Genomic DNA, 11,818 nt, shown 5'->3' on the forward strand with positions numbered 1-11,818 from the left:
GTGGCAGCGCTGGGCTCCCTGTCATTTGTAAGAGACAGTCAGCATCGGACACGTGTCTCTTCTCCGAAAGCCTGGCAGAGAAGGGGTCTCCTCTGAGTCGGGGGTCTCAGTGAACACTCGTTGGCCACCTCTGAGCAGTCACCCGTGCCAGGCTCCGTGCCCGGCACCGTGAACGCGTGTGCTCCACCCGGGGCTCGCACAGCCACGCTGAGGCACGGGCGGGGCGGGTCCCGGCCGGCCCCGGTCCAGGTCTGCGCCAGTGCGCAGTCCGCTCTCGCGGCGGTGCGGCCGCGGGCTCCTCTCCATCCCCGTTGGCGCTCACAGCCAGGGCGGCGGCACGCCCTCGTGTCCGCACTCCCCGCCGCCTCCCGGCCGGCACGGTGGCTGCTTGCCAGGCCAGGCTCTTTTTCCTCTTGGGCACTCGCTGGCCGGGGAGGTCGTGTTTTTGTAAGACGGGATGGGACCATGTCGCAGCGAGGGGGAACAAACGGCTCTGAGGGCCAGGCCTCGCGGAGCAGGTTGTTCCGAACTTCAGGGTTTAAAAAGCAGGTTCAGGTATTGCGAGAACTGACGAGAGAAGCACGCCTCCCCCGGCCTCTCCCATGAAGGCTCCAGAGGGCCCACGCCCCTTCCCCCGAGCGCCCGTGGCTGGCACCAGGAGGACCCGGGGCACGGACGTCCGCCCACCAGGAGGTGCCCGCTGCAGTCTGCAGGGCCGCAGGCGCAGCCTCGGTCTTGGTGCCGAAGCCTCAGGGGCGATGTCGGCCCGCACCTCCTGCTCCGCTCGCCCCCGGGAGCCAGTTTCCCGGGAGTGAGGCCTCGTAGTGGGTGTCTCCTGGCCGCGCACTCTGGGTCAGCAGGCGCCTCTCCTGGGGCTCTCTGCTGCTCCCCGTCTCTGACGCGCCCAGTTCACCTCCTTGCGTGTCTTGCGTTAGACCAGCTGCTGCTGCCGTTGGAATTTGAGTTGTGCAAAATGGTACTGCTGAATTGAGTTTAGGAGGTGTTACCCTGTCATTGCCTGTCACTTTCCCTCACACGTGCGTTACAGGTAAGACTCACCGCACATCGACGTAGCCCACACTGACTCCGGTCAGCAATCTGGAGTGGCACACAGGGCCCTGTGGAGAGCTGCCTGGGGCTCTGCCGGGGCTGCCTGTCGCAGGCTGAGGGCTGCGTGAGGCCGCCGCCTGTCACATGCATGTGTGTCTGCTCTCTGTGCCCTTCCCATGTTCTGGGAAACCTGGGCTCTTTCCTTTTCTATTTTGAGTCAAATCCTAAGACACACAAGACTTCCCCCTTAATCAGGAGGGATGTTACAGCAAGTGAGTGGGTGGGACAGCTGTGACTGTGCTCTGTGAGCCCTGCGAGGATCCCCTGTGTGTCCTGGTGCTGGCCCTGGGCACAGGAGGAGGGGTGCCACAGGTCGAGGTCAGTGCCTGCCGTCTGAGGAGAGAGGCCAGGCCCCAGGGAGCAGAGGTCCGTGTGAAGGCCTTCGTCGGCGGGTTCCTGCCTTCAGGGAGGCAGCCGCAGGCTGTGTAGGTGGGCATCTGTGCGAGGTCGGGGCCCTGCCGACCACAGAGGCTCGTTCAGAGCGTGGGAGCCGGCGGTCCTCAGTGGTCACTGTGCGGGTGCACGGGGGAGAAGGGGGCTGAGGAGCGAGGGACTCGGGTGTGTGCTGCTCCCTGAGGGCAGGCAGACTCGGACGGGCTGGGCCCCGGGTCACGGTCCCTGCAGCCCCCGGCCCTCATCAGCACGCTGTGCTTCAGAGAGGGGAGGCGGGCATTACAGTGGCCAGGTTTCCACTGGTGGTGGAAAGTGCTCTGTGTAAGACATTGAAACCAAAGGAATGCTCCTGTGGCCTCCCTGGAGGGGGAGCGCCCTGGGCCGCCCGCTGGAGGGCAGGCTGAGGGGCAGCAGTGCCGGGGGGTCGCTGAAGGCTGGGCGGGCTCTGGTGCGCGGAAGAACAGGAGCCAACGTGGAGTCCGGAGTTGGCGATCTAGATCCGCACCCCAGTGACCCCGAACTCCCTTCCCCCTCTTTCGGGGAGGGGGGTGGAGAAGGACGCAGAGGGCCGTGGCTGTGTGCCCTTCCTGGTCTCTTGGATGCGCCCTCGGGGGCCTGTCCTCCCTGAGGTGGCAGAGGGTCACCTGCTCCTGAGGGGGTGCAGGCTCCCGGTGGCGGCGGCGTAACTCGCCCTTCTCGCCTTCTGTCCCCCTGCAGAGAGTGTGGACGAGACCACAGAGCAGAGAGGTGGTAGTCCTCCGGAGCGCCCTGCCGCCTCCAGCACCCCTGTCAAGCTGGACGAAGGTGAGCGAGCTCTGGGCCGGGGTGGGCGAGGCCGCCCCGGTGAGGGAGGGTGTGGGGCCCTGTGGGGGGGGTTGGGCATCCACGGGGAGGGCTGGGACGGAGCTGCGTGTTCCGTCCAGTGAAGGAGGGCAGCGGATGCAAGTGAGGCGTGTGCCTTTGTGTGGGCGCCAGCCGGCACGAGGTTCCGGGCCCCGGCCCGCGCCGCTCCTGTTTTGACTCTGTCCTGGGTGACCTGAGGCAAAGCAGAGCGTCTGTGAGCTGTCCCTCGGTGGGAGGACAGAGGTCCAAAGTTTTGCCCACTCTGCACATTTCCGAACCTTTCCTGTGCTTGGATCACGCTTCTGGAAGTGTCCTCCGGGCTGTCCGGGCACAAGACGTCATTGGACCTGCCGTGTCCTCAGTCCATGGAGAGTGCTGGCCTTTGTCGGCCTCTCAGACCACCCACTGCATGTCTGTGGCGTGTGGCCTCCGTGTCTGTCCCTCGGTCTTGTACGTCATGCTCCCCGTGTCCGTCGGGAGCCCGTGGCTCACCTCCCACCCCGTCTGTGTCCACAAGAATGGCTCGGCCATTCTCCTCGGTGCCCGGTGGCTGTGACTGAATGCCTAGATTCTCTCCTGTGCTTTTCTCTTCCTGTGGCTGCGTTGCAAGCAGGAGGATGTGCTAAAGAGTACCTGTTGCCATAGTAAGTACCGCCCGCCGGCGGGCGCCCTGCGCTTTGCCTCGCTCTGCCACTCTGTTGCTCACCGCCTTCTGTTCTCTGTTTGTTCAAAATAAAACCATTGTCCCACCCTTCTTCCCCCCCGCTTGGTACCCAGTCCTTCCATTCCGGGCAGTGGCCTTCCTGGAAGGGGCTCAGGCACCTGAGCCCCCACGGCAGGCAGTGGGCTGAGCACTCCAGGCCCCAGAAATCCCAAGCGGCGTGTCGTCCTATCCGGCCTTGGAGACTCAGGATTGCGGGGGGGAAGGCACGAGTCCAGATTGAGGTTCGGGCAGAATGGGGTTTTGCCATCTGCCACATGGGAGTCACGTGTGTGTGGATCTTTGCTTAAGCTCAGGACAGAAGAGTGACATTTGGCCCTATTTTTTAATGTGACATTTGGTCCAATGATAAAGGTTTCCGTGAGCATCCACAGGCCTCCTCTGCACGCTTTGCAGAGTGACTCCTAACTTCCTGCCGCCCCGGGTCCGCGAGGACTGGCCGTCAGTTATCCTGGGGCCGTGCCAGCCGCCCGGCCCGGCGCCCAGTGCTTGGGGCCAGGCCTGCAGTGGCCGCCTGAGGCTTGGCCTGATTGCCGAAGGTCTGAATGGCCTGGTGCTCCTGACCTGTCTGTCAGTCACTCGGGGCTTCGTAGGCTCTCAGTCTGAAAGTCTGTAAAACCAGCGCCCCTCCCACCCAGCCTGGCGATGGTCATCTTCACTCCACACCGGCCACCGGGCTGTTTTCTGGAGACAAGCCGCACAGTGTTCCTCAGGTGTCCCCTGCAGATCGTTTGGTGGCTTGGTTTTTGCCCCCCTCCCTGACCCCTTCCTTTAACTAACCCTCCCGCCAACGTGGCTCTGTTTATTTGATGCGATTCACACATGGTCTGGGGGTGAACTGGGGTTTCCACGGGCTGCGTCGCTTCCCACGGTTCTCTCCTTAGGGGAGACCAGGTGTGGTGGCGGGTGCCCTAGGGCTCCAGAGCAGACCCCGCCTCAAGGGTTGAGCACAGCACACACGGCGCTGACGCCTCCCCAGCTCGCCTCGGCCTCTCTGCCTGGGCACCGAGGCCCGGGACGGAGGCTGCCGGTGTCGGCGGGCTTCCCCAACAAGGGCCCGACCGTGACCCTGCCCAAGACGGCGTCTGCGTGTGGCGCAGCCTGACTCCGAGTCGCTTCCTCTAGTCTTGGTAGAAGACTCTGGAGTCAGGCCGGGGCAGCGTCTGTGCGGGGCGGTGCCCACCTCAGGCTCCCCTTGGAGGGCTGGGCAGCCATCCTAACCGGTCTCTCCTGCCCTGCCCACCAGACCTGCCGCGGGACCCCACCTCAGGAGACGACGGCGAAGCCGCCACCTCTAAGCCGACTCTCCCTGACCTGTCCCCTGACGAGCCTTCAGAAGCACTCGGCTTCCCCACGCTGGAGGAGGAGGAGGAGGAGGAGGAGGAGGAGGGGCTTGGCGAAGCCCGCGGCCCTCCAAGCCCCGCCAGGTCCTCCACGGTGGCCAGCCCCGAGCCAGCCCCGGCCCCGGCCCCGGGGGCTGAGGAGGCCTCCTCCCCCACCGCCGAGGAGGGTGCCGCCGCAGACCCAGGCAGTGACGGGTCTCCAGGCAAGTCCCCCTCCAAAAAGAAGAAGAAGTTCCGCACCCCTTCCTTCCTGAAGAAGAGCAAGAAGAGGAGCGACTGCTGAAGGCCTGCCCCGTCCAAACCGAGACTCTCTCTCTCTCCCTCTCCCTCTCTCTCTCTCTCTCTCCCTGTCTCTCTCGTGTTGTCTTCCCGGTAATGGAATGCTGAGCCCGTCCCCCATGTAGCTAGAGACCCCCCTCCCCGCCCGACCCAGCCCTTGCGGACCGGTGCTAACCTCCTGTGCTCCAAGGGGCCTCCCGCGGCCCCGGGGCTCGGCCCAGGGAGGCTCGGGCTCGTGCCCCCTCCGTGCTCATCCGTCTGCTCCTCAAGTCCCGCTCCCTGGGGGCATCCAGTCAGTCAGGGCTCCGGCCGCAAGAGGCCCTGCAGCTCCAGCCCTGCCCTCTCTCGCTCTCCTTCTGTTTCGAAGTGACCACGCTCGGCCCCTGCCAGGCTCCCCTCACCCCAAGGTCTCAGGTGCCTGGCTCTGTCCCTGCCGGCCTTCCCTGCTCAGCGGCTCCCTTGGCTCCCGTACACAGAGCCCCCCCTGTGCTCGCCCCCGGCCCAGGGCGGCGGCGGGCTCCAAGAGGCGGGGGCGGGCTCGGCCGGACACCCAGCGGCAGACGGGCCTGTGTGTGCCCGGCGCAGCCTGTGCACGGCCTGACCGGCCCCCCGGCCGGATCAGATTCAGGGCTCAGTGTCTTACTGGGGTCTCTCGGCTCCGCCACAGGGAGGGTGCATAGTCGGGGAAAGGGTCCTTTCCAGGATTTTCTTTCAGCAGGTTTGCAGTTCATCTTACGTTGCTAGCTGTGCACACGAACGGTGACTTGTGTTCCTTTCTCTTCGCCTGTCTGGGCGAGGTTTCGGGACAGAGGGGGTCTGCTCCTAACCTCGTCCCCAGACAGACCTGGTTTTGACCAAGGGCAGCTCAAGGCAGAAGCCGGCCCTGGCTGTCCCCGCAGCCACCGAGCCCCCATCGCTCATGGAGCCCTAACTGGCTCTCCTTCACTTCCGTGAACTCTCCACTAACTCCGCCCCCTGGAAAAGAGTGTAAAGCTCCTTCGTGGGAGCCAGCGGGCGGCCACAGGGGCTCCTCAGGGGACCCATTCCAGGAGCTGCCTGGTGCCAGCCTGCCTGCCCCCTCTTGTCCCAGAGACCCCTTGGGGAAGCACCAGAGGTGGGCTCAGTCCCGCAGATCCGACCCCCCGGCAGGGCCGGAGCGGGCTGCACGGCACCGCCCGCTGCTCTGAGCTCGCGGCGAGCACACCGCTTTCCCACGCGCCGACTGTCGCCCAGGTGCAGCCCGCCCCTGCACCGCCCCGTCCTCGAGTCAGCCACGGGCTCTTCCTCGGGCCCTCCCTCCACCCCACACGTGTGGCGCCTTTAATTTCCCTTGGTAGTTTATTTTAACTTTGTATCACACACTGAGTTTAGTCGCACATGCAGACACAGGCCCTGTGTCCTTTCTTCATTGTGCTGCGTTTCTCTCACAAATAAAGTTCTTTAACCTGTGCCCTGTCTGCACTTAGGGAGCAGTCATGTATCTTGGTCCCTTTTCTTTGATTTCTTAATAGGACCTGCAGGTTCGTCTCATATTCCAAAAAAAAAAAAAAAACCCCAAGTGTTTTACTTCTTGATGAAACACCGTGGGTCCCTTTGCACTGGGGAGGACCTTCTGACCCAGAGCTGCCCTGCCCCGGGGCCCCGGCGGCTGGCGGTACAGGTCAGGCTGCGGGGCAGGGCCCCAGCGCCAACGCCACCCAGACAGGCCCATGTCCTCCGTTGTCAGAGCAGACCCTGGGGTCAGTCTGGTGGGGCCCGGGCAGACAGGTGGGGCCCTCCCCAGGCGTCACCTTGCCAGGGCTGACCTGCATCCGACTTCCCACCCCCACCCGTGTAGAGTGAGCAGCCCTGCGGTCAGTGGAGCCGACAGGCGTGCAGGTCCCTCTGCTGCCCAGGGCGTGGTGGCTGTTGAGGGACGCTGTGTACTGGAGGAAGGCACTTGTCATAAAATAGCTGCTTTATTGTCATTCAGATGCCTGGCTGAGAGCCTGTTCCCAAGTGTAAAAAAACAAGCAAACCGGAAGCCTGCAGGGTTTTGGAGTCGCTGGCTCTGCGTGTAGCGGGCAGGGCTGCCCTGGTCTGGGGTGTGGAGTGGCCCCTGGGGCCCAGGCCCTGCGACGTCCTCGGCTGGGCCCCAGGGGGAAGAGGGGGGTCAGGCCAGCGGCCGCGGTCAGCCGCGGTCTTGGCCTAGACTTGGACGTCCTGCCTCGGCTACTCGGCCTTGAGTGTGCCTCCCAGGGGCGGCAGGGTCCGCAGGAGGAGGAAGGGGAGCAGGAAGAGCATGGAGCACACGGTGAAGCAGGCCGGGGCGCCCCCCAGCCAGTACACTGTGGGAAGACAGCAGGGCGGCCGTGTGAGCCCACCCCGCCCCCGCCCGCCACCCCCCAGGCTGGGGGCGCTGCGTGGAGCTGGGCCCAAGGCAGTGGCCGTGGGAGGTCCCCACCAGGGGCAGCGGCCTGGCCCCCCAGGCCCACGGCGTGCCCCAGTGCTGTCCCGCGGCCCTCACCTGAGGCGGCCGCCATGGGCCCCACCGCTCTGGCCAGGGCACCCAGGCTCCGCAGCGTGCCCATGACCGTGCCCTTCTGCCCAGGCGAGCCTGCGGGGGAGAGGGAGGGGCCGTCAGATGCTGGCAGCCTCGTCCCACGTGGGATGGCCTTGGTCAGGAAGGGCTGCTCACCGTAGCCGGCGACCACGGAAGACAGGCAGGGCACCACGACAGCGGCAGCTGGGGGTGGAGGGCGTCGGCGAGGCACCCGTCAGCCCGCTGGAGTGGCTGAGGGCTCGCACCGGAGGGCGTTCACAGCCACTGGTGGCCACCGCCTCCCCCACCCCACCCCCACCCCCACCCCAGCCTGGGCAGACCCCCTCACCAAAGGAGTAGAGCAGCAGCCCCAGGCCCAGCACGGGCAGTGTGCGCCCCCAGCCGATGAGGAGGAAGGCGGGGACCAGCAGCAGGATGGCCTGCGGGGGCGGGGGGGTGGTGGGCACAGCAGACCTCAGGGCCCGCTCCGGGCACTCCACAGAGCTCGGGAAGCCGCCCGCCCCCATTTCCAGGGGCGCCCCATACCCGCTTCACCGCTGGGACTTCTCTGCCGGGGCTGATCCGCCGGGCGTAGGCGCCCTGGATGGTGGCCATGGTGAGTCCGATGAAGAAAAACATCTTCCCCTGCTGCAGGCTGGGAGCGGGGAAGGCTCAGCGCCCCCGCCTGCTGGCCAGCCGCCCGGCCTTGCTTGGCCAGGAGAGGCGGCTGGGCTGACAGCCACTACCTGGCCCAGGTTCCTGGGCTGAACCTTGGGGGGTTGGGAGACGGCCGTGTCCCCAGGTGGGGTCCCACCGGGGCCCGCACACCCACCTGCTGAACTGGAAGCGCTGGTGTGCCAGGAAGCTAAGAGTGTACTCCAGGCCCGAGAACAGGAAGAGGTACAGGAAGTAGACCAGGCCGAGGCGGCGCAGGTGGTCGAGGCCTGGGGGGCAGAGGGGCCAGCGTGTGAGGGCCCAGCGGACGGCAGCCAGGGGAGCCCCACCCTCGCACGCGCGGCCCCTTACTGTCTCCGGTGGGCGGGTCCTGGCCACGGGCCACGGCGGAGAAGCGGAGCAGGGCCAGGGGGCTGAGCAGGTCCGCGGCAGCTTGGAGCCCCAGGGTGATGGAGGGCGCCTGGCAGGGGGCAGAACTGGAGAGGCCTGCTGGTGGCCCAGGGGTGGCCCTGTGTCCAGCAGCCCAGGGAGGGCATGACCCAAACCAGCTTGGCCCTAGCGGCCTGGCCTCCAGGCACCTGCCGCGCCTCCGAGACGGGGCCTGGGGCGGTACCGCGTCCCCAGGAGCCTCTGGACTCCAAGGACGGGCAGCCCGGCCTCCCCTCGCGCCCGAAACTGGTGCCCACGAGGGGTTCCCTGCGGGCCCCCAGAACCAAGCCCCCGGCCCCGGGACCTGTTAGCTGTTCCTGGGCCCCACCGTACCCGCTTCTCCGGGGGCAGCGTCTCCGGCAGGAAGCAGAAGAGAAACAGCAGGTCAGACACGGCGAAGAGCAGGGCAAGCCAGGGTGCCGTCCGCACGGGCAGGGAGGCGCCCAGCATGGGGCCCAGCGTGAAGCCCAGTGAGAAGGCCACCCCGAGCACTGCCTGGGGAGAAGGCTGCCTGAGCCTGGAGGGAGACCCAGGCCCTGGCATCCCTGCACCCTGGTCCCCTGGCGTGAGCGCTCACCATGCCTCGGCTGCGGGCGGGCGGAGAGCCCAGGTCGGCCACGATGGCCGTGGAGAGGCTGACGTTCCCCTTGCTGACGCCGCCAATCACCCTGGAGGCCAGGAAGGCCGCGAAGCTCCCCGAGGCAGCCCACACGGCGTAAGAGGAGGCCAGACCTGCCTGCCTCAGGGCCGGAGCAGAGGGGCAGGCACGGTCACTCAAAGCCGGGAGGGGCCCAGAGCGGGCCCAGCAAACCCAGCAGCACCCCTGGGGCCCTGCCGTGGTCCGGAGCACCCACGAGCCACTTGTGTTCCCAGTGTCCCATGGCAGTGGTCACGGCCTGGCTTAGACACAGGAGCCACTGGCCCCTCGAGGACCCGCCCCACCCTGCCCGTACCAGGGACAAGAGCATCACTGGGCGCCTCCCCAGGCAGTCCGAGATGGCCCCCGTGAGCGGTGCCGAGAGGAACTGCAGGGCTGAGAAGACGGAGCCAATCAGACCTGGAGGAAACAGAGGTCACGGTCAACACAACACAGTGTCAGTCCCCAAGGGTCTGGTCACACTGGTCCTGCACCCCCCAGGCCATGGACCGGAAGCCGAAGTGGCCCTGACGAGAGAGTGGACACTCCGAGGGGAGGCAGATTGTGCCCGAGGGTCAGAAGGTGTGGACATGGCCCTGGGGTTGACGGGGACCCAGGGAGCGGAAAGAGAAGGCTCTAGGCAGATGGGAGCTTAGGGGCTCCAGTGTGGGGTTCAGCCGTACCTCCAAACAGGACGCTATTGTACCTCTTCTCTGCTGGCATCCCGATGGCCGAGGCAAACCAGTCCACCGCTCGCTGCCATGACCCATAGAGGGGGTCCTGGGGGATGGAGAAGCATGACTGGCTTGGGGAGTCCCCGAGGGGCTGGGGGCAGTGGGCAGCCACTGTGGGGGCAGGCGTCAGGACAGGGTGTGGAGCTCACATGGGCACGGCTGTGGCTCTCCAGCAGCCCAGGCAGTAGGGGCAGCAGCAGAGTGAAGGCCAGGAGGTCCAGCAGGAGGCCGAGGAAGACCACCGTGATCACGCGAGTCTCAGACGCAGGCTGCTGGCGGATTGGTGGACGCGGAGTGCAGCTTCCACCGGCTCCCCAGCCCATGGTGTCCGGGCGCTTCAATCCGGCCTGTCTGGGGGTGTGGTGGGTCTGCAGGAGGGCACCTCTGGGTACCCCAGCCCCAGACGCCGGTCCTACCACGGAGGAGACGGAGTCCACCTGCTCCTGTCACGCCCTGGACCCGCCAAAAGCCAGAGAGCACTGCCCCAACCCGTCCCCCCGACAGCAGGAGAGTTGGGTTGCGCAAGGAAACCACAGCCACCAAGGCCAACCGTCCCAGGACCAGGGTGGGGGCACCCGGACCGCGGTCGCCACCCCGCCCCGCGCAGCCGCCCACATCCTCCTGTGGAGCGGGCCGGGAAACTGAGGCCCGGTGGAGGGCAGGACTTTGGGGTCCCGGTGGGCGCAAGGTGGTCCCGCCCCGCAGAACACGACTCCCGCCTCCCCTACCTCCACCCCGAGTTCGGCTCCTGGGACGCCAGGGTCCCCGCCCATACCTGCCGCGGCCGCGCGCTCGGTACCGACCGACGGAGGGACCTGTGGATGGACAGAAGGATGCGGAAAAGCCAGCCAGGCACGCTGTCAGGGCGGGGCGGGGCGGGCGCTCAGGCCCCGCCCATTTCCCCCCGCCCCGCCCCCGGAAGTGGCCCGCCGCGCTCAGTCTTCCGGCCGGCTGGGTCCGGGGCGGGATGTCGGCCCCAGCTCGGCGGCTTGGTTGCTGGGCGTGGGGCGCTCTGCTGCGGCGGCGACCCCTGACCCCGCCAACCCTTGGCCGCGGGCTGTTGCCACAGGGCCCGCGTGGTCGCGGCCGGAGAACTTGTGCGACGGGGCCTGATCGCAGCCGCCCGCGCCACAGTCCCATGTGCTCCGCCCTCTGCCCGAGTGCTAAACCTCCTCCCGCCCTCTGAGTGCCCGGGGCTCTGGGTCTTCTCACTCGCAGCGCTGCAGGGTGTCCTGCAGCCTCCCTGGCACCTCCCCCACCCCCGTGGGCTCCACGCCACACGTGCCTCCTCGGACAGTTCCTTCTGCATGTGGTGCTGAGCGCGAAGTCCCGGGACAGGCAGGTGAGGAGGAAAGAGGGGCGTGAGGTCAGGAGAGCAGAGACGAGACCGGCGAAGGCAGCAGACTCCAGCTGGCCTCCCTCCCGGGATCCAGAAGGAGCAGCTGGCGCTCCCCTGGGGCGGCCTCCCACCCGACACCTGGCCTCGGGGCCGAGGGGGAGACTCCAGGGCAGCTGGAGGAGACCTGAGCACCAGCACCTGGCCAGCTCTGCCCCATGGCCCCTCCCTCTCATCGGATTCATGTCACTCCGGCCAACCCTGACGCAAATGGGGAGGGGACTCTAGGACACCTTCCAAGTCCACCCCTTGTCAACTTGGCACCCACAACCCTCTGTATACTGAACATCCAAATGCCAACAGGAGCAGTTACAGGTACACCTGATACCTGCAACCCCTGTGAACACCGTTAGCTCTTCCCCAGACTCCAGGTCCCCTATGTCCACTGTCTTCCCAAGCAGCCATGCCCCCTTTTGTAGCTGTGACCTGCACACTGGAGACAGAAGGTCAACTGCCTTAACACTTCCTGCATCAGGCGGCGGAGCAGCAGCTGAGGGAAAGTTGGGTAGAATATGCAGATGCGTCCCTACTGACAGGCTCAGTAAGAACTGGGTGCCCAGGGGGCCCTCACTGCCAGCAGCCCGCAGCCCCTCGGGTCCAGCCGACGGCACGCTGACTGTCCCGAGGCTCTTGGTTACACCAGCCTGAGACTTCAACTGTACCCTCCATGGCTTCCAGCTCCTTCCCACCCCAAACTTAAGCCTCCTGGGCAGTGCGGATGCAGCGAAGCTCCCCCC

At 66.5% G+C, this 11,818-nt stretch overlaps 2 protein-coding genes across 11 annotated transcripts in view; one reads left to right on the plus strand and one right to left on the minus strand.

Annotated features, from left to right (window-relative positions):
* ADD1 (adducin 1) overlaps positions 1-6,169 on the plus strand; it is a 76,509-nt gene extending 70,340 nt beyond the window's left edge. For 7 of the 8 annotated variants that reach the window (XM_045833991.1, XM_045833987.1, XM_045833989.1 and 4 more), the window contains 2 exons: positions 2,221-2,307; positions 4,314-6,169. In XM_045833991.1, coding sequence (XP_045689947.1) covers positions 2,221-2,307; positions 4,314-4,693 — 467 coding nt within the window. In that variant the 3' untranslated portion in view covers positions 4,694-6,169. Of the gene's footprint in view, positions 1-2,220; positions 2,308-2,959; positions 2,991-4,313 lie in introns of all 8 variants that reach the window. The other variant, XM_045833995.1, reaches the window with a different exon arrangement.
* Positions 6,170-6,627: 458 nt separating this feature from the next.
* Positions 6,628-10,587, minus strand: MFSD10 (major facilitator superfamily domain containing 10). Of its 3 annotated transcripts, none has more exons than XM_045833997.1 (13): positions 10,461-10,587; positions 9,835-10,036; positions 9,635-9,731; positions 9,268-9,371; positions 8,892-9,050; positions 8,648-8,668; positions 8,237-8,345; positions 8,043-8,154; positions 7,757-7,865; positions 7,560-7,650; positions 7,367-7,414; positions 7,196-7,285; positions 6,628-7,016 (listed from the first exon to the last, which is right to left on the minus strand). In XM_045833997.1, exons 2-13 carry the CDS (start codon positions 10,006-10,008, stop codon positions 6,901-6,903), a joined length of 1,230 nt encoding a protein of 409 aa, XP_045689953.1. In that variant the 5' UTR covers positions 10,009-10,036; positions 10,461-10,587; the 3' UTR covers positions 6,628-6,900. The 3 variants fall into 3 exon arrangements, with proteins under 3 accessions (XP_045689953.1, XP_045689952.1, XP_045689954.1); XM_045833996.1 differs by having other exon boundaries at positions 8,648-8,809; XM_045833998.1 differs by having other exon boundaries at positions 8,648-8,809; positions 9,835-10,032; positions 10,461-10,536.
* Between the last annotated feature and the right edge of the window lie 1,231 nt (positions 10,588-11,818).

This window comes from Phyllostomus hastatus, unplaced genomic scaffold, assembly GCF_019186645.2.
Source record: "Phyllostomus hastatus isolate PE091 unplaced genomic scaffold, TTU_PhHast_1.1 phas_contig_196, whole genome shotgun sequence".
NCBI lineage: Eukaryota > Metazoa > Chordata > Mammalia > Chiroptera > Phyllostomidae > Phyllostomus > Phyllostomus hastatus.